Here is a 27617-nt window from a genome sequence, read left to right as displayed (position 1 = left end):
TTACTACAAAACTTTTTTTTTATAAGGAATTTTTGCAAAACATTTACATTTTTACCATCAACTATTTTTCTGTTTCAAAATCATTATGTAGATTTAATACCCTATGCTGCACATCAATTCTTGCGGGATGACAATTCAGTGACATGCATAAAAAAACACCACAAGGCATTAAAATGAAGACTTAAATACAAATATTGTTGCAATAAAACAGTTATAAAATTGAAAAATAGGACCTAAACATCATGCTTACTTAACTTTGACAAATTAACTTTTTCTCCTAGATTACACACTTTTATTACTGCTCTCGTGAAAGAATGTGATAAATAATGACTTAACACCAATTGCTAATGTAATCGGCAACACATACACAAACCTAACCAAAGAAAGTATATTGTAAGAAAAAAACTATTCTAACACTGGAGTTCTACCATGGTAAATACACTTTGCACTGATAATTACAATAAAGCAAAATTTTTAATGGTGGCAAAGGGAATGAACAGTGAAATGCCATTAAACAAGATACTACTGCACATCTGTGCCCTATTACTTACAACAGCTATATCCCACTGAGTCAAATAAAGGACATTGAAATTTACGATCCTTTTAAGACAGAAAAGTGGATTCAGAATGGTATGCAGAACAGACTGGCAGAATGTTTCTAATTCCAGCGGTAAAATGTGCACCTGCTAACACAAGTTAATGTACTTGAGATGCTATGAAGCCAACCAGATTTAGATTTGGAAATATCTATAGTAGGGATTCATTGCAGATTAAAAATTACTTCAGTTTCCTATCTGCATACATAAGTATGCATGAAAAAATTACATATGAAATGGTTGTGCAGAATGCTTGCAACTTCAGTTTACAAAACTGTTAACTTTTAGGAAATATGATATTAACGTTAGGAAAGTTCTTTGCATAAAGTAATGTAGAGCACTGATTGTGAAGCATAATGATAAAATATATCTTTGACGTTTCATTTCCTTTATAATAAAATTAACAGTTAATACTACCTAATGTTCATCTGTATTAAATGTAACACCTAATTGCTTCTGACGTTTTAAATCCAGATACATCAGTTAAGAGTACTTTAAATAAAATATACAAAATAATGTACAAAACCCAACTAAAATTTAAAGACTCTGTCACAAGTCTAAAAAAGCTTTAAGAAACTTGAAATTTATAACCACAGTGTAAAATTGTTTCTCTTTAATCTCAAAGCTTTTTATGTAAACTGAAAGTATAAAATACCCTCAGCTTAGTATTTTGCTACAAAGGGCTGGCCTAAAGTGTACACAGTGTAAACAATGGTACTTATTTTGCTTCAAAAATACAGAAAACACCACAAGATTGATAAATTGTTCAGATGGGAAGTATATGCTCTTTGGGGAATGCACAGGGTACCTGTTATGTCTCGCAAACCAACAGTTACCACACACATTCTTCCTTTCATAATTTGTAGGGGAAAGAAAAACATCTTATTTTTCTTGCACTGTACTTCCTTCAGTTACATTAAAAATATTTTCGGTGTATAAATCTCCTTAAAAACTGGTCACAAGAATTTATTAACAAGTGACTATAGATGTAAAAGGTTATATTTGTGCCTAGGGGAAGTAATTAAAAATCCTGAGTATGAAATATTTGGCCATCTTTCCTCCTTGTACCTACTGGAATTTTCACATAGAAAATGCAATTTTTGTTGTTGTTTTTTTTCTCTTTTTTTTTTTTTTTAAACATTTTCTCTATATTCACTGTCACATCTGAAAATGTAATCAAACCTTTGAGACCAAAAGTCATGTCCCAAAAAGATGATAATATTTCTCTTTTCCCAGTTTGTTTTGTGGTTAGAGGGTCAATATAAGACTTGATAGGCAACAGATATTTATTACCAGCCTACATATTATCCTTGACTAGAAAAAAAGAGACGGTAATATTTAAGGGGAAAGATAAAATGTTTACTTACTTATTTTCTTATTAAAATGTGACAATTAATTATTTTCTTTGGCTATTAAATCAAAGCACAAAGAACTCAGCACATTAACCACAACATAATAATCTAGTATTTACAGAGAGGAGACACTGGACAACACTCAGTTGTCTGATTAATTTCCATGAATTCTAACAAAATTAAAACATTCAAACACCTAAGGTTGAGTTTTCAAGATTCAAGTTATCTATGAGTTAGAAATGGGCCACAGATGTTTTAAAATACAGAATCATAGAACCACAGAATGGTTTGGGTTGGAATGGACCTTAAAGATCATCTAGTTCCAACCTCTTTGCCATGGGCAGGGAAATATAAAATGAAATAACAAAAATTGACACAATTTTTTTTTTTCATTCTACATAAAGATACCATCACTTTTGTAAATCTTATGTTAATATCTTAAGGTTTTATCTTTCCTACTGTTTACACTAATTCTACATAACCTAGCTCTCCACACGAAGGGAGGAATTAGAACTCACTGATTGTCATTTATACACACTACTATAATGTAGTAGTCAACATTAATCTGAGGCCCACCTCAGAACCACTCTGCAGCATGCATCACCCAGCTGCTATTTGAGTAATTCCAAAACTTGAGAAAAGATGGCCAAAATTAACCGATGTGTTGTACGGACTGAGCAAAACCCCAAAATATATCCACTGTCGTTCATCCTGTATTCTGTTTTGCTGTGCTTTATGGGAAAAGGATGATATCATGAAAATAATTACAAATCTATGTTAAAAACAAAGTGCCTTCTTCAAATGGTATTAATCCTAGTCAAGATCCACCCAATTTTACATTGACACTATCTGCTTTTATAAACACATTAACATACAGTGCTAAAATAGGGGGGTAAAGTTCACTTAAAATCGTTACAGAATATACAGACATATAACTAAAAAAGTACAGTATGGAAATATTATTCCTCTATCTGTTTATCCAGTCATCAATTTGCGCTGTTTGTATTTTTGAAATTTTTGTCTTGTTGCACCGGTGTACACTTCCCATGCTGACCCTCCAACCTGGAACACTTACAGAAGTCATGACTGAAAAAAAGATTTCCTGCTCTGTAATCCACTTTACCAGCCCACTTCCATATCCTGAAAGGTATGTAAACTTAAGTGCAGCACTAGGTGTCCATATAAATGATCCTTTCAGAATTCTTCCATGTTTGTTGAAACATTAGGGGTTGCTGGGTTTGAATCTTGAGAAATGGCAGCAACAGTGACAATTCTTGGAGAACCAAGAACCTCAGTAACTGAAGAGTCCAGTTCTCCTGAGGTAACAATAGCAAGGGCTGTTCCACCACCTTTCTTGTTCTGATGAGTTTTGACATGTTTTGAGAGATGGTCACTTCGCATAAACCTTTTAGAACATTCTGGGCACTCAAATCTCTTTTCACCTTTTTAAAAAGAAGAAGAAAACCAAAATGTTACTGAAAGAGAGCGCTGAACGCTGCTTGATCATCTGAATCTCACCCTATTCTATTCAACATTCCAAGTGTCTTTAAAAGGACGTTTTCTTTTCCATCTGACTCATTTCCAGGTGTGTTCTGTTCAGCCACAGGCTTTTGGCCACTTACTCTTCACTACAAACATTTTTTCAACAAGTATTTGCTATGCTGTGATTACCTGATCAGGAGTTTGAATTTCAGGACACCAGAGATTTTTGATAAACTTACATGAACCTACCAGAGCAAGGAAGGTAAAAGCACTCAGAGAACAACTTGGTAGCATTTTTTAAGAATACTTTTGTTATTTAGTGATGGGATAAAAAATCAGAAACATGAATTCCAATGCTCCATGAAGATGTATGAAATCTACATCAAGAGAGACAAATTCAATTTACCAAAAGGTCCTGTCACTGTTCAGATGTAATTAGTGCTTAGACATCAGGTGCTGTAAGTTGAGAGAGGAGGGACAGGGAAGAGGGGACACTCTCTTGGGGAAAAAAATATGAAGGCTGATAAAATTTTCAGCTTTTAAAAGACCAACTTTTCCATTCTGAACTGCTAAGAGAATTTGCTTTATCAGTTCCCACTTGAAACTCTAGGAAATTTTCCAAGAAGACCAAATCTGGTACATGGACTAGGTTAATGAATTTCTTAAGGACTGAGCTAATCCAAGTGAGGAAACAATAACCCCGGTCCATGGCCAATCCTATGTGCCTTACCTAAATTTGTTACATTTAGATCAGGCACTAGCTAATGTACATTGGCTATCTATGATGTCATCTTTTTCTAGCCTATATACAAAAGCTGGAACAGATCCCTTTTTATTTATATGATTTCACAGTCATAAAAACTGGAAAACTGGAATCTACCTCTTCCTTGCTTAAAAGTTACTTTATTTACATTTAAGGGCAATTTTCAGCTAACTCAGTAAGTGAGACCCTTGATACCATTGTTTAACTATGACCACTATGATTCAGACTTGCTGTACTATGGCTACAGAGAGGGATGACCAACCTGTGTGGGTTCTTCTATGCCTTTGTAACTCATCACTCCTTGTGAATCGCTTGCCACAAAAAATCCAGTTGCAGACGAATGGTCTTTCACCAGTATGCCAGCGCAGATGTGCCCGAAGATGAGATGTCTTGCCATAAACTTTTCCACATCCTTCAATATGGCAGATATGCTGTTTCTTTTTTCCTGGCTCATTGCTGCCTCTAAAAAGATCATATTTAAACAGCTAAGCAGCTATATTCTAAAACATTACCAGCTATTAGGAGAAACATTTCATGCTAACAGAGGCAATTTTCATCCCCATCTAAAAAAGCCCACACAAATGTACTTTCTAATAGAAAGCATTAAAAATCTACACAATATAGGACAACCTCATTCCCAAATGAGGCAAGATGTGATAAGATGCTTAAATACATACTGATAAAAGTTACACTTACCTTCCTTCTCCCTCTCTGCAATTGGGACACGAGCAGGCAACTCTTCTCAGTCGCTTGCCAGGCTGCACTTCCTGGTCAGAAGCTTGTTGAGCTTGTTGAAGCTGCACTTGTGTTATCTGATCGGGACTAACAGCACCAATTGCTGCATTAGCAATGCCACCTACTGCTACGGTTACAGGAGCGATTGTGGCTTGCTGTACTTTTACTCCATCCTGTCCTTGCTGTTGACCTGTAAAACAAAAATTGTTTCAATAAGTGAAATGCACAAATAACCTTTATACATTTACATTAGGTGTAAAAAAATCCACCTAATGTTAAGTGAAGCCACAAACAAAACATTAAATCCAGCCATTTTCCTGAAGCACTACTTACCTGCTAGTTTAATGTAATTTGGTATTAAAACAGCACAAGACTGCAAATTACTGACGGACACTAAGAAAAATTAACTAGTTTAAAAATTTTTTTTTCTTAAAAGATGAGATAGGCAAAATCTTACACAGAAATATTGTTCACTCAATTGCAATTAATATCCCTCTAATAACCCTGCATTCAGAAAACTACAATTAGCTAATTAGAAGTTGCTTTATGGCACTTACAGAATTGTCAGTTCTCTTACAATCTGTCTTGAACCAACATCAAGCCAGAAAGGAACTTTAGAATGAAAAAGAAACTTAGGACTAGACTTGAACAAGCTAACATACCAAAGCTTTCTTGAGATTTGCTTTGCAGGATTCTCTACTGATGATGGGGTAATGCTGGTTAGATGTATAAATAGGGGGACAAGAAGCAAGAGCAGCCCTGGGGAAAGAGATCTGATGTTTGGGTTGATGGCAAGCTGTACAAGAGTCACCAGAGTGCCCTGGCAGCTGAAAGGGCCAGCTGTACCCTGGGCTGCATCCAGCAGAGTGCAGTGAGCTGAGCGAGGGGGCAGTGACTGTCCCCCTCTGCTCTGCACTGGTGCAGCCCCACCTCGAGCACTCTGTGCTGGTTTGGGTGCCTTAATGTGAGAAGCACAACAAATTGTTAGAGTGTGTCCAGAGGAGGGGAGCAAGATGATGAAAGGTCTCCAGGGAAGGACTTACAGGGAACAGCTGAGGTCACTTAGTTTGTTCAGCTGGGAGAAGAGAAGGCTGAGAGGTGACCTCCACGTAGTCTACACCTTCCTCAAGGGAGGCAGTGGAGGGAGAGATGCTGATCTCCTCTCTCCTCTTTCTGGTGACTAGTGATAGGATATGAGGGAATGGCATGAATCTGCAACAGGGGAAGTTCAGGTGGGACATTAAGAAAAGACTCTTCACTGAGAGGGTGGTCGATCACCAGAACAGCATCCCCAGGGAAGGGATCAAATGAAATTCCAAGGCTGACTTGATGAACGAAGAATTCTGCCTGATCGCATAAGTCCATTATCTCATTGGCTTTCTTGATCTAATGAAATCTGGATTACTGGCTTGATATTAAAACAAAATAAACTATATTCCAATATAGGTAAGAAGTGTAGTTTCTTGAACAACAAAGTAATACGTTTGTTTTAAATGTTTGTAATATACAGACTTAGAAAATACATATAATAATCTAAATCTGACACAGAGATATGACTTCCAGCCACAATATAACAACACTGAATGGCAACCCTCCTAGTAACAGGAATGGGACAAAATATAATTAGATACTGCCATTTTCAAAAATTCACTGCCTTCATACAAATGTGAAATTAAAAGAAATACCATCTCATTATTTAGAGAGTGTAACAGGCAACCAGAATTCTTCAGAGCAGAATACAATATTTTAAGACATGAAAGTCCTCAGTATTGAAATATTCATTTAAGATGTAGAAATTCTTTGGAGGATAACACGATTCAGAGATATTTGAATGGGCTTTAATGACTTCTGTAGCATCCACAACAGACATCACCAATGGGGATAAGAAGGCTCTCTCTGAAGCCTGAAGTGCCCAACTACTGAGTGAGTTGACACACAACCCAGCATGGGACAATGACTACGCCATTCCTGTGATTGCTGAGGGGCAATAGATGCTTGGACAGACTATCCTGTGTAACACCATGCTACCAGCCAGAGACGAAACCTAACACACACCACCTAACACCACCACATACATGCACATAGGTTAGAACTGAAGAACATGATATACAGAGAACCTCCCAAAGTGACTTGATTTGTCATCTAAAGGCCACTGCTAGCTACAGAAAATATAATAAATCTTGTTTCTGCCAAGGTGAGTACCAGGTTATTTTTACCTGAAGCATTGACCAAATTTTCCCAGTATTCTCCCTTAATTTGTGACTGGAAGTTGTAACTGATCTGCCTAGATATGAATAAACATGAATTCCTTGTCTTCTTAAAGCCATAAATACTGACAGACACTGAGTGTTTTCAGTTCTCTGAAAAGAACAAGGACAAGCCCACAAGAGATTGTGTTTGAACTCCACTTGCTGTTGGACAGACAGTATAACAAACAAAAAATCTAAAGGGATTCTGGTATCAGCACCAAAGGAAAAATAATTACAGGCTTAACCTTGAGTGCAGAGTCTTCATATGCTTAGGACAGAACCAAGTCTTCCTTTACAGAATAGCAGTGTACTAGAAATATATTTATTTCCCATACTTTAATGGGAAAGAAAAGCACTCACGATAATCCTTGAGGGAGAATATGATAGGGTAAAAAGAACAGCATGATATAAATGCAAATAGTAATATCAAGTACTTTGGTATAACAGTAGCTGAAGAGAATACTAGAGCTTCCAAAGAAAGTGCTAGTCCTGGGGCAACTCCTTGTTAGGCTGTTGAGCTGTTGGAACACTGACTGAGTGCTATAAACAGCCACAGTCAAAAAAAGGCTAATATATTTTTTTATATATAATGCTTATCCTAATATGATAATGTTAACATGATGATGTGAATGCTTGTGGTAAAAAACAGTTGCACTTTCTGGTGAGGCAAAGGTAAATGAAAAGGAAGAACTTGCCCAATGTGCAGTCTTTTGCAGAGCACATTCCACTCTTCACCTGTTAAACATACCCAAGGTCCAAACTCCTTTAACTCACAGACCAGCACTAGAAATGAAGGGTCTGTGAATGGTCACCACAAAAGTTAAAGATGTAACAGATATTGTGATCTATTGCAGCCTCCTATTATATTTTCATTTTCAGTCACATTTTTGAGTACATTGTTAAGAATGATACTAATTATAGTCTGTTAGAAAGATGACTCCACCTATGTCACAAAGTCCTGTGGGAGCAAAGAAGTCCTGAGACCTAATCAGTCTGTGGTCAGAACTCAGTTGAAGAGGACAATTATCTTTCTCTCTGATATTCTTGAACTGATATTAAAGTTTCAATGCAACATTTCCCTGGGCTGCTGTCCTGAGGTGACTTTATGACATGGTTTCCTGAAAGAAAGAACGAAAGAAAGAACGAAAGAACAAAAGAAAGAATGAAAGAAAGAATGAACGAAAGAAAGAAAGTATCCCCATTGTCTGTAGTTTTGCTCAGAAATGGGCCGCGTAGCTCTAAACTTCACCCAGAGAGATAAAGAGAGAGAAGGGTAGGGGAGATGTTCACCATTTATCTGCAGAAACTTCATTTTTACTCCTCTGAAATTCCTTTTCTCATAGACTGGGCTGCCTAGCACAGACAGCAAGAGAAATATAAGGCACTCAGAGTGCTCTTGGAGTTCACAGCCCTGTAGCTGGGAAGAGAAAATGGAGAGGTCTTTCTTTACTTTTAAAGTAGCTTCTAGTTCATTAGCTGAGACAAAAGAGTTTTCTCTAGACTGTGGCTTCTTCAGATAAACTGTTCAATGATGCTCTGGTCCAGAAGACCAACACCAAGAACCCATGCCAGTAAACCCTAGTGTGGAGAGGCCCACACCCTGCCCACCTTGGATGCTGCTTTGACAGCTAACCCAAAAAAAGCCATACCTACAAAAAAGACTTTAGACTCTGAATCTCTGAATCTACTATCTCTTCAGAGCAACAAGAGATTTTATTATTTAATATTATTAATTTTTTCATGTTTTTGAGTACTTTCCTCATTAAAAAAATAAGGTTTTTTCTGCTTCTCTTGAAGAAAATTTATCTCCTGAACTGGCTGGGGGAGGGACCACTTAAATCTACTTTCTAAAGAGATTCCTTAAAAGTTCCCTCTCTGAATTTACCCAACTACCAAACCAAGGCTTTTCAAGCAATATGTGAATTGAGGCACTTGAACCCTGAGGAGGATGACTCCTTTATTCATCCCATGATTACTGGTTAATATTCAAGATATAATTCTAGGATATGACTAATCCATATTAATAGAGAAGCCTCTAATTTCTAAAAAATCTAGTATATTTTGCTGATTCCATATGAACCAATTTTCACTGTCCAAGTAATGAAATGACCAACTACGCAAGGGTTTTCTGACACCTCAGAATATCAAGTACCACTGCTGGCACACACCTTACCTTTCTGAACTTCCCTTCTCCCATGTGAGGACAGGGCATATCTTGGAACACAGGATACACACTACTGAGCTACAACCTTACTCTATTTATTAAACATAATACAGTGACACGTTTGAGTAGAAATTCTTCACAATAACTGTAAAAATGACAATAAAAATACAAAGGGGATGATGCCAAGTAAGGTTGCTCAGGCAGACAATTACATTCCCCACATGGTTTCAGTTAAACAGTAATTAGGTGACTGCTCTTTAGATAGCATTAACTAGTTACATTTTCTAATATGCATGTTGATTTTTCTTCTTTAAATTAATCACATGAAGTCACTATTTTAAACTCCCTTCCCTTGAACTCCACTTACTAAATTCAGAACAGAAGGTTCTGAAGCCCTCAAATTATAATACAAATTCTCTTATTTGAAGAACCAGGCCACAACATTCAATAAGCAAATCTAGTTTTTTGAGGTAAAAAAGTAACTGAAGGAAGTACACATACACAATAAATATTCTTTGTCAAAGATTTACGCAGCTAGAAGAAAACATGGTGAAGTTCAATAATGTAATTACTGGACTTAATTTTTGTTTTGAACTCCTGAGAGGGCACCCCAACAAGTTAGCACACTACTAATACACAGGGTAGAAATGTATCTATTCTCATTTTAAAGCAGTTACACATAAAAGTCTTTGATCTTTGATAATAATGTGAATGTATTTTAGACCAGCTGAAATATCTTTTCTCCTGAAGAAAACAAGACATTTTTCACAAAACAACTGATCGAACATGCCCAAAAATCTCAAAACGAGTCTGCTAGGGAAGTCTGAGTTGTATGGGATCTTTTTTTAAACTACAGACTAGAATTCTAGTTTTTTAAACTATATACTAGATCACAGGTGCTCTAACTTTTACATCACTTGCACTTATTAAAGAGGAAGAAAAATAAAGGTAATATAGAGGGAAGATAAAAGAATTTAATTATTTCTTAAATCACCTCTACCAAAGAAAAGATACTGAGAAAACTTAATTATGGACATGAGTTTATCAGCAGTCTACTAAATTAAATGAGGGCAACTTCTAAAAGCTTGAAACAGAGGATTTTTCAGTTGAGAGGATCTAGGTCTAAAGTGGCTTCTTATTTGAAAAAAAAACCAAACCCAACAAACAAACCTGCTTATTCTAAAAACAGGTGGTTGAGACAACAACATCCATACAGGAACAGAATGATCCCTTGACACTTTCTAGATGGAGAAAAAAAGTCTTATTAAAAATATTCCTTTCACTGTCTTACTAGAGGCATTAAATTCTATTTAAAGCCTTCCAGTAATGCTGCAAAAATCAAGAGACCACTTGAAATTGCTTCTTCCTGACATACTCCAAACCACAAGACCTGATATCATTACATTTCACCATTCACAATCAAACCCTTCAGTAACAACAGCTCTCATGTCCCAGCACAGGTTTCAGAAAGACATCTAAACAAATCACTACATGAGCGAACAAAGTCACACTTCGGTTCATTTATGCTATTCTGTATGAACTGTGAAAGCAGTCACTGCACACTGACACCTGCTTTTTTTTTTTGGAACAGAGAAAGTTTCCTCAAGTTCCCATAATTTCTTTAAGAATGATTTCTGAAATTGTGAAATATCTTTATTAAAAAATCATTCCTGAACTTGCCTAGGTCTCAGGTTTAGTGTATGTTGTCAGGATATAAAGTTACAACCAAATGTTACAAAATAACACTGATACAAAATAACATTGATACTCAATTGCATTTAATTTCCTCTCAGGCCTAAATTCTCTCTCGCTATTGGATAGTGACCATTTATTTGACCATAGAACAAAAGGCATACAGTAAGTACACCTGATAGAGTGTTTACAAATCAAGTGCAACAGAAGTTTCACTTATTGCAATATTACAAGTATGATTATGACTGAATAGAAATTTTAAGCTTCTCAAATAAAAGAACCTGCACGATCTTAGTCACTAATCTTTCCCATTTAAGCCATTAAGAAAATGCATTACTTATTAACACAAGATATAGGATTATCAAGATAAATGATTGCACATCCTTTATTCTTCAGCATCACTTGCTCAGCTTTCCAATTTTGCAGTAAAATTGCACCTTAGCAGGTAAAACTCACATATACTTTCCCATACATGAGTTTGTAACATATGCAAGAAAATTTAACGACTTGAAGTAATTACTGTGAAACCAAGTAATACACACGTAAATCACAATTTCAGTTAAAAATTGATTTGCAAAGCCGTAACAGCACTTGAATGACTTAAGAAAGCTAATGCATGGTACCTAAAAAGTACTTTTCTACAGAGGGATTGACCACTAGTTAATAGGCTTGGCCATCCATTGTAAGTCAAACCAAGCTCCCTTTTACCACACGCTACATCTACTTTTCAACTCCTGTTCACCTGAAGTAGAAGGCATGAAAAACTACTCACTGAGGCAAATAGGGCAGAAGGGAAAAAAAGGACTTAACTTTATTGATATACAGAAATCATGAGAGTAAAGCATTAGAAAACTGTATAATGGAAATAAGAGAAACGACTAAGAAAAGGATACTTCTAAGTTCTGGTACATAGTTCCTCAGAAAAAAATTATGTATTTCCTCTTGCTGTTGTGCAACCAATGACAAGAGTTATCTCAGTAGGGTGCACCTTACTGCAAAATCTGAGAAACACTTTGCAAAATGTACCTAGAGCTACAGTGGCTAATGCAGCAAAAAAGAAAATTTTTCAACTGTGTATTCTAAAAAGCAAAGAGAAGGTTACAGTTAGAATCCATAATTCAATGTATATTACTACAAGACAGCCTGCAGAGTTTGAAAGCTCTACAGGCATCAGAGCTGATGCAGCAACTCACCCATTAACAACTCACTGATATGAAACAATGGGAAAAAAAGTGTCTCATCTTCCCTTGCCTTGCATACACCAGGTACTGGAAGCTTGAAAACATCCTTTAATATTCTTTTTCCACAAAGGCATACACTTAATTTATACTAGGATAATATCTATATACTTTATATATTTATTTATAATACAATATACTTATAATAACATGTCTAAATAATAGAATATAATACTTCGATTAAGTGATAGACAAGATTTAAATATTGTTTATAAGTGTGTGTCAATATAGTTAGAGATCCTCTTTTTTTTTTTTTTTTAAATGTACTATGAAGGAGGTTTCATGCTGAAAAAAGAAGAACAAATCATATTTTAAAATTACATCTATGTAAAGAAAACACTGAATTTAAGTATTTACACAGAAGATGTAACTCTGCAAGAGATGCAACTCTGCTCTCTCTTCTAAACAGTGGTTAATAAAGATTTATGAAGAAACAATATGTGACAAAAGAAGAATTCCCCAGAGCAGAAACTGCAAGCACTGATACAAGGGACCCACACATTCTGTAGAGAACATCAGTTTGGAGCGAGGAGAGGAATTGGATTCACCCAACTCCTACAAGGGTCATCACAAATCACAGCATTGTGTCCAGACACTACTACAAGCAGAAAGTTTCCAGATGCAGCATCAAATAGACATCTGTTTTTTCTACCTCCTACAGGGCCACTGCAGCAAGTTTCTATCCTTTGTCCATGGCTAACTTTGTCAAGATTTATGAGAACTTGTTATACTCCAAAAACTTTTTGAGCCTCAGAGTGTTGAAAAATTACTGAACAGCATAATAACTATGCTTGACTTCTGTTGAAAGCACTGCTTCAAGAGTGAAATTTAAGGCAATAAAGTTTGAGGGGATTAAGCATCTTAAAAAAGATGAAGTTTGTTTCCTCTAGTTCAAGAACTATATTGGTAACACAAAATCAAACCAATATCCCAGAAGTTTCATCAAGTTACTTTAATGATTTTTCAAAAATGTAAGGCTTTACCCAAGTGCTTTAGGACAACCTGAGGGCACTTCAGTACTTTGAACCAAAAAATAAGTTTTCACAGCTGGTAGGACCTTTCATTAAACTGAAAGCAAGTTTACTTTTTATTACTTTATTAAATGTAGGAAAGAGCTACCACAAATACAACACAGAAAGACCCATATAAAACCAATATAAAAATCAAACACAGAGCTACAATTTCACAAAATTTAGTCTTGAATAACCAACTGGTGGTTTCAGTTAAAGCAAGGCAATGTCTCTGGTTGTTTTGGTTACTGTGACTTAAAATGAAAAGAAAATATGGTCAATTAATTAAGTATTCTAAAAGAGGAGATGGAATCAGAAAAGTAACTTGTTATACTAGTGAAAAGAGACCCTTTAAAAAAAATTCTTGATTTTCATCATTATAGAATAAAAAATTAAAAAAAAAAGTATATTTAGGGCGAGTGTGCAAGAACACTTCACTGCAGATAAACACAAGTAGTTTCCTGCATGCTGAAACTTAGAGCAACAGCTGAAAACCCAAGTACCAGCTGTGCTGCAAAGTATCAGACACATTGCATGGAAACTGGCAGCAGATGTAAGAAACTGAGATTCTTAGATTTACTTTTATGGAACATCTCCCTCTCCCTCATTCCCTTGCCCCAATTCTCAGGTTATTCTACAGCTTATTGCCACAACACAATGTGGCCCAGTTCTTTCCTTCAGTTCTTCCCCCCAACTCTTAAACAGGGGTAGGCCTAGAAAGAAACCCTGTGGACTGCCAGTCTCCACAGTCTGACTAGAGAAGCTCAATACCTGACAAATTGAAACAAAACAAAACAAAAATCAAATGCTTATCTTACACACTCCTGCCATATGGCAACAAAAACACACGCTCAGAAAGTGTAATTTTCTGCATTTCCATTCAATTTCTGAGTATTGATTGCCATGAAGTACTAATAACTGAATCTTGAAAGGACAGAAGAAGGCTAACACGAGAAAATATAAGCTAAGTACTCTATTTGGATTTTGGGAGGTAGGCTGGGGGCTTTTCTGGGTGGGAATTATGGGATTTTGACTATGCTTTAGCTGGCTTACAGATTTTACACTTGACTAGAAGGTTCATGGATTTTCTTAAAGTAAGTATTTTGGCTACATGAAATGTATGTTGATCAAGATAAAAGTAAATATTTTTTAAAAAAAGGCAAGGTAATTAAAAGGAATTCAAAGGACATTTTCAGGAAAAAAACAAGATTCATAAAACATTTTTAAAGATCTTACACAGCAAGACTAAACATGAACCACAAGCTTTGGTTTTATTAACAGCCTATGGATGAACAGGCTGACCAATATGAAAACTAACTTGTTTATTAAAGATGTAAAACCTGAAACTTTGTTATAGCCTTCATCAGGCAAGGATGAACAAAACTATATAATATAGAATCCCAAAAGAAGGGCCACATAAATCTGTAAGATCCAAACCCATAAAAGTTCTGACATATTCTGTAACACTGTTTACAAAACTGTTTACCTAGTCTTGTTTTTTGGGTCAGAACAAACTGAAAAGCTTCATGCTTTTGCCAGTTACTTCCTGGTGACCAAAGAAACAAGAAAATCAAGGTCCATATTTCTTAAACCTCAGTACTTTTCTCAAGGGAAAAGCAGTCACATCATCACTTTTTCACTATAATTTCATTATAATTTCATCACACATCACTATAATTAAGGAAACTCAGGTTTTTACTGAACATGTATCCCAAGGGGTTTTTTTGGGATATTAACTGATAATTCTCTCTTTACAACAAAATAATACTAGTCTGCCAATCTGTGAAGATTAAATAGGCATGTTGGAGTGATAAAGTTTTCCCAATGACCAGCTGATCAAGGTGTATGACTGCTACCAACTGTCATCAGTATTAAACATCAGTGGAGACTCCACTGTTAGGAATGGATGTATCCAGAAATCAATATAACTGTATAACCATGCCCCAAACTAAACTAAGCATAAACTAAATTAAAAGATGCTACATTTCTCAAGAGACTACAGATGTCCAGAGCTATTGCTTTGCTGAAAGTGTCATAACCAGAGTAAAATATTAATTAAAAAAATTATACTTCATTATGCAGTCCTGACTACTTCCAAAGCTACTATGCTATAGCATATAAATCAAGCTATTTCTATTAACTAAATTATCCCTTAAAAATTACTGACCACTGTTTTTCAATAATCATAGAACATCGTGAGTTGGAAGGGACCCACAAGCATCATCAAGTCCAACTCCTGGCTCTCCACAGGGCAACCCCTAATAATAACAGTTTCACTTGAAATTAATACTCCTTAGAACACCCCATTCCATAAACAGCTTTTTCAACAATCACCACTGCTATTAAAATGCTTTTTAATATATTAAAACAGTAAGAAATTATTTATTTCATTCACCAGCTCCAAAATCATACAAGACTTAGAATTCTAAAATTTAAGTTAGTGAGGAAGCTGTTGAAATGACATTTTGAATATGCTTCTTGTCTTTCCCTTACACCAGGTGGTAATGGGAGAACAAGAAGGTTGGTTTAGTGCAGATCTAAGTATGCTTTAAAAAAGAAAAAAATACTAACAAGCTGTTGAAGATGTGCTGTATCACTCAACTCACTTGCTTGGCATTTTATGAACAAAAACCTCAGCCAATTCTTTTCCTGCTCTGTATGTTCCGATTACTGACAATAGGGATTGAGAGAAGGGATGGCAAAACCCAATATTCTCAAGAGAGTGCACCTGTATTGATGACACACGTAACCTAATACGGAAATACAGCTTTAGTAACATTCTACTTTGAAGACTTTAAGGCTTATACTTTGTTCTTGAAGTTTATAGCATAAAAATAGCTCATTATAAACCTATTTTACCTGGTAATTATGAGCAAAGCTGGTAGTTGAAATGCCTCCCCTTCCCACTTTATTTTAGAAGTAATGTGAAGTTATGTCTTGCTACTCACAGGTCAGACAGAAAAAAATCATTTTACCGAGGCATATTTACCAGGTTATTTTCCATTGGCACTTTATCTGAACTGGCAGATTGCACATTCCTTAGGCATCAAATTCAGAACCAGTATATTGACACTTTCATGCTACCATCACCACGGCAAATGTTTGTTTTCAACTGCAGTTTGTTGTCAAATTGTTTCTGCCATTGTATTGAATTTCAGTTTAAGAAAATCCTATAACCAAAGTAATTTTGTCATTAGGAGACTAAATATTCCTCCTGTAATTACTTTGAAACATTTGAAAAGTATATAACATTTAGAACACTGTGGTTCTGAACAATTTTGAGCTCAAGGCAGCCTGAGAACAGTTGTGACCTTTCATGACTTTGGAAAAAGTATGCTACACTTCTATACGCCTTCCAATTATGCTCTCAGAATGCCAAGTTACATACTACGAAGTGAAAAACCAAGACAGAATCCTTTTTTGTTTGTTTGGGTTTTTTTAATACAGCTCAGTACTTTGTACTTATCTTTTTACTACAGATTTCACAGCTTGCAGCTTGTTTATTTCAAGATGTCTGCTGCATCTTGCTTGTCAATTCAGTAAATCGAGTAAAACACTGCATGTTATTTAAAAAAAAAAATTAAATCAAGCAACCCCTATCCTTCAGCTCCTTTGACTTCCACCTTTGGTGTTTATATTTGCCAGTTTTCTCGTATGTAATGTGGCTATGTATGTATTGAATGAAGCCTTTTTGCCTTCTTACCACCTACAGGAATCCCTTCTTGAGTAACTACACCACTCACTGAGTTCTGTTTCTAGACATATTCACTATTACCTTAACACAAGAGGAGCCCCACGGGATGTGTTGTCACAAAAATGCATTTTCTTTCATTCAACAATGTAAGTGTAATATTCTAGGACTTTAGACTAAACACCTTCCTCTCTCCCAAAATCTAGCATATGTAATAGAGAATAGAAGACTGAATAGTATGAAAATGAATCAGGTATTTTAAGTTTTTATAATAGAGGAACTAAAGAACTTTAAATAAAAACATGTCTTATGCAACAATTAAAACACAATATATTGCAGACAAATACTGAATGCATAAAAAATCAGGCAGACTCAGAAAAGACAAATTCAGAGAAAATAAATCCATCAAGAATTATTAAACTTGTTTTAAAGAAAAATCCCAGTTTTGGCTCAGAAATGTGCAGACAACTGAATGAGGGAAGAGAATCTGAGCACTGCTCTTGTATGCATCACCTAGAGTCAGCATGAGACAGGGTCAGAAACACTTTTCTTATTTTCATAGAATCACAGAATGCTTTAGGTCACATGGCACCTTTAAAGATCATGTAGTTCTGATCCCCCTGCCATGGGCAGGGACATCCTCAGCTAGATCACATTGCTCAAAGACCTACCCAACCTCACCCTGAACACTTCCAGGGACGGGGAATCTACAACCTCTCTGAAAAACCTGTTCCAGTGTCTCACCACTGTCAGAGTAAAGCATTTCTTACTTATGTCCAATCTAAACCTACCCTTTTTCAGTTTAAAACTCTGCCCCTTGTGCTGTTACTGTGGGCAGGTCTTGGTAAAAAGTCTATCTTTCTGGTAAGATCCCATTGTATATCTGGAAGGCTCCCAGAGCCTTCTGTTCACCCATTTGAACAACCCCAACTCTCTCAGCCCATCTTTACACAAGATGTGTTTCAGCTCTCTGAGCATTTTCATGGCCATCTTCTGGACCATCTCTAACAGATCCATGTCTATCTTCTAGTGGGGATCCCAGCACAGGACACACTACCATGGATGGGGACTCGCAACAGTGGCAAAGAGGGAGAGAATCACATCCCCTGAACTACTGGCCTTGTTTATTTTCATGTGGCCCAGGACAGAATAGGCTTTCTACAGGCTGCGAGCGTACGTTGCCACTGCATATCTCATTTTTCATCTACTAATATCCCCAAGTCCTTCTCCACAGAGCTGCTCTCAATCCATTACTTCATCATACAATCTATACTGAGATTAGGGATTACCTCATCACAGGTACAGGACCTTTCATTTGGCCTTGCTGAAGTACAATGAGGTTCACATTGGCCCACTTCTCAAGCCTGCCAAGACCCCTCTGGATGACATTCTTTCCCTCAAGCACAGCAACTGCACCACTCATTTTGGTGCCATCTGCAAATTTGCCAAGGGTGCACAGAATCTCACAACATCATTAGTAAAGATACTGACAGTACTGGTCCCAGTACAGACTCCTGAGGGACATCATTGATTACTGATCTACATCTGGAGATTGAATCATTGATGGCAACTCTGAACGTGGCCATCCAGCCACTTCCCTATCATCCATAAAATCTGTATTTCTCCAAGGCTACTGTGAGGAACATGTCAAAAATCCTTACAATACGTCATGGCAGATAAAGTAGATTATTATCAGCAGCTCTTCCTTTACGTACTGATTCAGTCACTCTATCACAGAAGGCCACTGGATTAGTCAAGCATGATTTGCCCTCTGTGAAGCCATGTTTGGTGTACATTTGGGACAATGTGTTGGCTGTCTCTAACCACCTCTGTATCCATATGCCTGGACAAAGCTGTCAGGAGGTGTGTTCCATGATTGTACCAGACACAGAGATGAGGCTGACTGGTTGGCAGTTCTCAGGGGTCTACTTATTATCTTTTTAAAGATCGGTGTGATGTTTGCCTTTTTCCAGTCACTGAGTGACATACAGTTAATCTAATCCATTTCTTTCCTGTTTAAAGAATTTGGTAGAATGATTCAAAGTCCTCATCAAACTTTGACCCAGAATGACAGTCATGTCTAAACAATATATCGAATCTTAGAACTGCAAGTCCTAAAACTAGTGGCTGTCACACAAGAAGAGTTAATAAAGAGGGAAAGGGAGGAGAAAGCCTTGAAGACAGACTGAAGCTAGATGCAGACAAGTGGGAAAATGCACAAGAAATCAGGAGACCTCAAGGTACTGACAACTTGTATAACTACTAGTCACAGTGATGTGAAAGTATCTGGCCAAAGAGAGAAATGCCTTAGTAGCACATTACTATGGAGTATGAAATACAATGGCAAGGATCATTGTATTTTTAAGTACCCCAATAAGAACATTTGGAATTGGATTTCCTTGTCATTAAGAACTATTTTGGAGACCATCGCACACCCCTACAATAGACTTAAAACTCTCCAGCTTTACTATTGCCAGGCAACAGACTGTTCCACTGAACAGAAGTCATTGCCCCAGGTTATTTTGGGTGGATGAACTCCAAATTTCCCATAATTCAGGCCATGTCACCACTCATCTTCAAGAAAAAGGCTTGAACTTGTGTTGCAAGGTGATGGAATCTGATGACTTTTGCTTAAAGCAAGTAAAAATCTTGGAACAAGTATACATAAAATACAAATATTATCTTTCAGTATTTTAAAACAAAAGCATCTAATTCACTTTTGTATGGGGCAAACACCTCCACCACTATGTAACAAAATTACTCTAAGACATATAAATAAGGTAGATATGGGTTTGATCTATTACATTTTTTTTCTCATAAAAAAGAAATTTTTTTTTTTAATGAGGGACAAAACAAACAAACAAAAAAAAACCCCAGAGAACTCAGCAAAAACCCCACCTACCAAAAGGAAACTATTTTAAAAACTGTATCTTTTTCTTGAAATCAACTAGTACTAAAAATCAGTTTCCTTCACATAGTCCCTTATATTGTCAATTAATACATCTAGATAAATTGAAGGACCTGAAAATAAGCTTTAAAGAGGCAAAATACACCTTATTTTAAAAAGGGACTGGGGACAGGAATCCTTTGAACTTACATCTGCAACTGTCATAGCAGAAGCACTGAAAAAAGGCAAGGGTATTCTGTAGTATCTGCTTTTCTCCAAGATCATAGGAGCTAAATTCAGGAAGTTGCCATCTATAACATTCCAGGCTATCCCCTTCCACAGGGAACCATGTGCAAAACAACAACTGACAGAGCAGAGAAGAAATACTTAGTGCAGAACTAGCTTGGTAAAAGACTATGACAGGTACTGATCTCATAGCAAGGCAGGTATTAGTAAATCCCTGAATGTTCAAGCAACCACAGTGGTTTTTATGTAGCCTGTTGTTTGTCTTCCTCTTAATTAAACAACTGTTTAAAGACCTGGTTTTAACACTCAGAAACTTGGATGCGAAGATTAAAAACTTTCTTCTGTACATTTAATTATGCCTTTGACTGACACTTTGTACACCTTAATAAAATTTAATGGAATCACAGATTGGTGTAGACTTTAAAGGACCTCTGAAGAGCATCTGGTCCCATCACCCTGCTCAGGCAGGGCCACCTAAAGAAAGTTGTCCAGGATCATGTCCAGACAGTTGCTGAATATCTCCAAAGGTGGAGTCTGCAGCTTCTCTGGGCAACCTGCGTCAGTACTCAGTCACTCTCACAGTAAAAAAATTATTTTTATCATTGACATTGTAGTTTTCCTTCAGGTCAGAAGGTGAAAGAATGTGAGAACTTCTTTGCTTTACCTTGCTTTTTGACCAGACGTAATATATAACCCTACATACGCTACTTACCAGGATCCGTTTTTGAACTTTTTACTGAAAACGTAACAAAAAACCCCCAAACACACTTACGCATCTTTCTAGATTTACAGTAGATTTTCAGTAACAAAGGTTATGAAAGGTAGACAAAAATATAATATTTACCGGAAAATTTTAATGTTTTTCTTCCCAATGTGAAACTATTCTCTTTTGGAATTTAGAATCTATTTGACAAAACAACAAGAAAATCCCAACAAAAATCACAACTCCCCCCATTTATCAAAATTTTATATAAATTAACAATTCTGTTATAATTTTAAACTAAGTATATTTCTGCTTTACTATTTCACTTGATACGTAAAAATTAAAAAAAAAATGCTTAAACATCTCACTGTGGAAATAACTAGGAAAACCACTGTTCATGGAACAGAAATATGACACAAATACAAAAAAAGTTATTTATTGTGATTTTTTTATTGTTATTTTTAAAGTTTTTTTCCTAGGAACTCAGCTGGCTTGATTGAAGGGGTTTGATTGAAGGACAAAGTAACTTCTTTTCCCTAACAAAGTTAGAGCACCTGAATCAATGCATGGGATGAGTTCTTCACTCAGCCTTCTCCTTAAAGTTTTCTGGACATCCTCCATACAGCTCGTTTCTAACACCTACTTCTACTGCTCATTTGTGGTGAATGATCTACTTGTGGAGAGTTCAGCTTACTTTCAAGACACTTCACACTGGCAAGCTCAGGTACTGCAGAAAAGAAATACAATCTGCAGATATTGAGGAGCTGTTTGTTTTTCAAAAGGTTTCCTGTAATGATGCCTGGGAATAACAGAAAAAAACATTTCAAATAAAAACCAGAAAATCTGAGGAAGTTAGCAGCCCTGATCAAGTCAGCTTATTCTATTTAGGTGGCAAGCAAAGTCTAGATCTTAGTATGTTTGCAATTTTCTATTTCATAACCATTCTTTCCTTGGAATCTTAATACAGCACTAAGGACTGCACATCATGTTCTTCACTTTCCATTCTCCAACTCCCAAAGTGTGGAATAAGGAAGTTTCATAGGACAGAAGCAGAGATAAGTAAAAGAAGGAAATTACAATTAATCTTGCATTCACAAAGCTTATCCTTTCTACATAGCATCAAGTCCTGGGGGAGCAACAGTACCTCACTGACAAAGGAAAGGAAAAAATGTCAGAACACTTATAGGAGTGGAGCACCACTTGTATGGGGAAAGGCTGACAGAAATGCGGTTGTTCAGCCTGAAGGAAAGAAGGGTACTGGGGTGACCTTATAGCACCTTCCAATACATAACGGGGCTACAAGAGACTTGAAGAGGAACTTTATACAAGGGTATGTAGTGACAGGACAATGGGGAATGGCCTTAATATGAAAGAGGGTAGATGTAGATTAGACATAATAAAGAGGATTTTTTTACAATGAGGGTGGCAAAATACTAGAACAGATTGCTCAGAGAGGTGGTGGATGCCCCACCTCTGGAAACATTCAAGGCCAGGTTGGATGGGGCTCTGAGCAACATGATCTAGTTGAAGATATCCCTGATCATTGCAGAGGGGTTGAACTATATGACCTTTAAGGGTCCCTTGCAATCCAAACTATTCTATGTTTCTATGATTCACTGCTGCCAAAAAATTATGGAAACAGCTATAAGGCCAACTGGGAGCAAGGCAGGAGCGAGTGGGCACAATGAAGAGGAATTCAATGGTGACAAAACATAGTCCAGTTAACATACAAACACTGTATGACTAAGGCTTGGTTTGTCCAGGACCATACTTGTGATTCATTGCCCTTTTTTCATCCTCAAGTTACCAATCTCAATTCCTTTAGTTTCCAAAAGACATCATATGCAAGCACAGGTAGGGTCAACATAACCAACAGATGATATTCGGAATCTCTTGCTCTAATACCTGCTAGTGTGCACTGAATAGTAGTACACCATTAGTAAGCAGGGAAAAAAACCTAGATGCAGAAAGGTTTTTCCAGCACCCCCAAATCTAGGCTGTTCCCAAAGCAGGCTTCCTATAGAGTCCCCTACCAAAGTAGGGACTTCCATCTAAGAAAACCATCAACCAGCGCTTTCCCACCAAGAAAAAAAGTGTTCCAAGGTAAACAGGACTGCAGCTGTTCAGCTACAGCTAACCAAAACTTCTCTTTGAACCATTACAGCCAAACACAAGGTCAAGATTTTAATTCTGATTACCCAGATTAACGCTTGAGTGACACTTTACACAAGCCACCTTTAGTGCACCTTACTCAGCTCTTAGTATTTCAACATGTCATTCCATGCTGAGAAGTACCATAGAAGATGAAATTCTCCCAATAACAAATTTCTAACTACTAAACTATGTTAGTAGTTATGTTTCCTCCAAAACATTTCAATTAAAGAAAACAATTTTTTGCCCAGTCAAACATTTGTCATCTTAGCATAACGATTATAAAAAGCCAAACCGTTTAAGAGTCAATATGATAGACTGGACAGCAGTTAAACACAATGAGTTTTTTCTAACAGTTTTATAGTAAAAAGACTGTGCCTATAGTCAGGCTGTTGTTGAGAAGAGTTAACTGTAACTACTACAATAGAAGACTTTTACTTCTATGACATAAACCCAAGCTTAGTTATCAAGCTGATAAAGAAAATTCCTACTTAAATCAAGCTTTATCTGAAACATTAAAAGTCAGCAAATTTTACATCAAGAGTTGTCCTGGTGGGACACTGCAGAGACCTTGCACAGAGTAAACCACAAAACTAAGCTCAGTAATCCAGCCTAGAGCCTTTTAACAGCTCCTTTCCCAACTATTAGACAAGCATAATCAAACAGGCATTTCACAGTACATATCAAAACTTCAGCAGCAAGTACTGCAGTACAATCACCAGTTGGTTTTGTCTTTTTATTTTAAAACAAGCCACATAAACTATGTGTAAGCACACCTTATTCCACTCAATCTCTTTGCAGAACTCAAGACTTTTAAGGGAACAACTTTATGAACTAGTGCAGAATGCAATGAGTGGTTCCATATGAATGCATACCAGGACACAAGGTATCCCAGCTCACATACTGTTACTTCTCATTCTACATTCCCCAAAAGGAGATTAGGAATAGTGTTGGAAAAAGCTTTTTTGGGTTGTTTTTCAAACATATTGAAGGTTTAACAGTAAAGTCTCATGCTCACTTCTGGAGCCTACATGTCTTTAGTAAGATGGAGGACAGAAATATTTAAGTATAGTTTATCAAATACAAACAGTTCCATTTCAACTGACGCAATTGGTAATATTAATTCAATGTTTAGCAAAAGTGTCAGCTATTTAAAATCTGAATTTTAGTGATATGTGTAAGATATTTCCTCACAGTTAAGTGTTTAATGTTCATTACAGAAAATTCTGAAAGAAAGAATGTTAATCTAAAATCATCTGGTACTCTTGTAATAGTAAAAAAAACCCACCAAACCAAAGCCACAAACAAAACAAAAACCAAAACCAAACAATCAAAAAAACCCAACCCAAAAACAAAACAAAAAACCCTACAAACAAGCAAAACCCCAAAACTTTGAGACCACTCACCCGCAACGCTGGTAATGGTAACAGGAACTCCTTGAACTTGAACACCTGCAGCACTCAGGTTGGCAACACTTACTGTTTGAAGATTAGGTACTGAAGCAAGCTGGGCAGCATTCAGAGTGATGGGAGTACCAGCAACAGCCACCGGAGCAATCTGGGCAATGGTTGTGCCACCACTTGAAGACACAGGGGTAATGGTTAGTTGTTGGGGTAACCCAGCATTTTGAACTTGCAGATTTGAAAGGCTTTGCAGATTCTGAACCTGCACAGTTTGCCAGCTGATTTGTCCTGACGGTGTTAAAGTTGGAGCCCTGATGAGCACCTGAGTTGGGCTCACAGCCTGCAGCTGAACATTCTGCAAAGGCTGCTGCTGGATGGTCTGTATAGTCTGGCCTGACTGGAGCTGAAATGACTGCGGAGGAATGGCCTGAATAATCTGCTGCTGAGGCTGCTGGATCTGTATCTGCTGCAGAATAGGCTGACCTACGATCTGGACCTGTTGAAGGGAACCTGACTGATCCTGGACATTCTGTAGTCCATTGGACTGAAGCTGACTGGAGCTCTGGGCTTCGGAATCCGTAGCAGTTGTTTGAGGTTCTTCAGTCGCCTGCTCTGAACTGCTACCTGCTGTGCTTGTGTATTGGCCTGTTTCTGCAGAGCTTACTAGTGTGTCACTGCTAGTCAGAGATGTTGAGGCAGTGGTTGTAGCGGTGGAAGAGGAGGAAGGAGACTCTGGCATGGTACTACCAGAAGCAGAAGTGACAGGTGTAGATGCCAGCTGATTTCCATTGGAAACTCCACTTTCAGTAGACTGGCCAACTTGCCCTGAACTTCCTCCAGTGGCAACGTTGTTAATCACAGGCAAAGCCAGGGTTACCCCACCAATGTTTATAGGCAGCGTTGTTACAACTTGCGCCTGAGTACCAGGAATAGTTTGCAGTTGCAGTGGTATGGAAACACCAGGTCTAATTTGGACTGGAACTGTCTGATTTGCTAGGTTTTGAGCAATAACATTTCCTGAAGCTGTCCTGTTTGCAGTTGTGAGAATAGCTTGATTATTCCCTGCAGGAATAAGCTGAATTTGACCCTGTATGTCTTGTAGACCAGTAGCATTTGATGGATTGATTTGACCTTCTGTTGTCTGAATCTGTGGAATCACTTGGTACTGGACACTACCACTTGGATTCTGTACTTGAATGACTTGGAATTGTCCAGGGGTCGTTGTAGAAGAATTGCCCGATTTGGTTTTTGAAGGAGATGCACTTCCATTGTTACTGCTGGAGGGACTTGCTGCGCTTGAGGCAACAGAAGATCCTTGTTGAGCAACATTATTTTCTTTCGAAGCAGAAGGAGCAGCGGCAACGAGCTGCCAAGCATTTCCAGCAAGCTGAGTTGTTACCAATTCCAACTGCTGTGGCTGATTCTGAAGCTGCACCAAACCTTGATTTGGGTCTATAATAATCTGCTGCTGTCCAGTTCCTTGATTCTCACCAGGAGTTCCTATTTTGCTGCAAGTGGCTGCTAGCAAAGCGAGAGGTGAAGGCTGAGAATCCTGTCCATTAAAAAGGGAAAACAGTAAGGATTCAGGTGAAGAGTGCAAGTATGAACCATCAGAAGTCAGCATTAAGATGTGCACAGGAAGGAAAAAAAAAAAAAAAGTGCTTCTGCAAGGAAGTATGTATTGCTGTAAATAATCTTTAAACATAGTATTCTATTTATCAATTATCAATGATTATATGACAGCCAAAACCTCAACTGCATCATCAATTCAGTCTTTCCCACCCCCTCAAAATAAAGAAAAAAAATTAAAAATGCTTCTATTACACGGAAAGCAGCTGATCACTGCAAAATGTAATCAAACAAACATGTCCAGGCAGTAAAAACATTGCACCCAACCGTGTTTCATTCAACCCAAAGAAAGATGCCCTGAGCAGGAAATGCTGTTAGCTGAACATTTCATTTTAAATGCTAATAGTTTGGGCACTTCCCTATTCGGGTGTGTGTTCTTTACCTGTGAGCCTCCAGTTTTCCCTTTTTTATTATTATTGTTGTTATTCTCTGCCTCGGGAGATTTCTCTCCCTCTGTGGGCATAGTTTCCTCCTTCTTTTGATCTGCAAAAATATCAAGTGTAACAGGTTAATTATTCACCTTCATTTATACAATAACAAAACCTACGAGCATATCCTTTTCGGTTCCCAGCTTGTCGCTTTTGCCTCTTCATAAAAACAAAAGTACAAATCATTATTACAAAAGAACGAGTCCTAAGAAACGTGGTTTGAAACCCAACCCATGGGGGCTGGAGAGTTAACACCCAGAAAGGGGAGGTTTGGTTTCCTCTCCCAGAGACAGCAGGAAAAAACCACCCACAACCCTCCTCCTCCTCCTGCCCCCTAAAGCATCGGCGGCCACTCAGTGGCCGTCGATGCTTTAGGGGGCAGGAGGAGGGTTGTGCATGGGAGGGAAAGAGGGAGGAAAAGAGGAATGAAGGAGGGAAGGATGTGCACAGGAGGGAGGGTTAGCGAAGAAAGGGGGAATGGAGGAGGGAGGTACGGAGGAGGCAAGCCGGAGGGGCAGGCAGGAGAGGAAGAGAAGAAAGGGGGCATAAGAGGAAGCAGCACGGATGGGCGGAGGGGCAGCAAGAGAAGAGAGGGGTAAGAAGGGGGAGAACAGAGGGAAGAAAAGGGGGAACCCGGGAGGGCGGGATAGAGGGGGGATGAAGGGTGGAGGGAGGAGCAGAGGGAGGGAGGGGTGTGCACAGGAGGGAGAGAGGGAGGGGGTTACATACCGCTCATCCCGCATTAATGCCCCGCTGAGGCGCCGCTCTAGGGGGGAGGAGAAGGAGGAGGAGGAGGCGGAGGGTGGGGTGGGGGTAGCGGGGAGAAGGCCGGTCGCAGCCGGAGCTGGGAGGAGCGGGACGGCCTATTTTTCCACGAATGGCCGCCGCTGGGCTGTGGCGTAGCTGCCTCTCTCTCCGCCCGCCGCTGCCGCCGGCCTCAGCCCGCCGCCTTGAGTGACAGCCGGGGGCCGGGGTGGGCGGTGCGGGGGCGGGGCCCGCCGGGGCCCCAACGACGCCCACTGAGCAGGAAACCGAGCCCAGCCGCCGGCCCCTCGGTCGCCCCGCTCCGCCTCAGCCCGGCTCCCCACGCCGCAGGCACAGGGGGCGGGCCGGGGGCGGGCCGCGGCCCAGGGCCCTCGGCCTCCTCCTCCTCCTTCTCCCGGTCCTCTGCCCGTCCGCGCCGCGCGGGAGGGGGCGT

General features: G+C 38.2%; 1 protein-coding gene across 1 annotated transcript; it reads right to left on the bottom strand.

The window, feature by feature from the left end:
- SP4 (Sp4 transcription factor) lies at nt 1-27617 on the bottom strand. The gene is made up of 6 exons (XM_058832887.1): nt 27149-27617; nt 26374-26474; nt 24366-25914; nt 4890-5118; nt 4456-4655; nt 1-3390 (listed from the first exon to the last, which is right to left on the bottom strand). Exons 1-6 carry the CDS (start codon nt 27153-27155, stop codon nt 3143-3145), a joined length of 2334 nt encoding a protein of 777 aa, XP_058688870.1. The 5' UTR covers nt 27156-27617; the 3' UTR covers nt 1-3142.

Source organism: Poecile atricapillus, chromosome 2 (genome assembly GCF_030490865.1).
Source record: "Poecile atricapillus isolate bPoeAtr1 chromosome 2, bPoeAtr1.hap1, whole genome shotgun sequence".
In the NCBI taxonomy this organism is placed as follows: Eukaryota; Metazoa; Chordata; class Aves; order Passeriformes; family Paridae; genus Poecile; species Poecile atricapillus.
The sequence above is the reverse complement of the archived record's forward strand: the minus strand, read 5'-3'. Positions and strand labels throughout refer to the sequence as shown.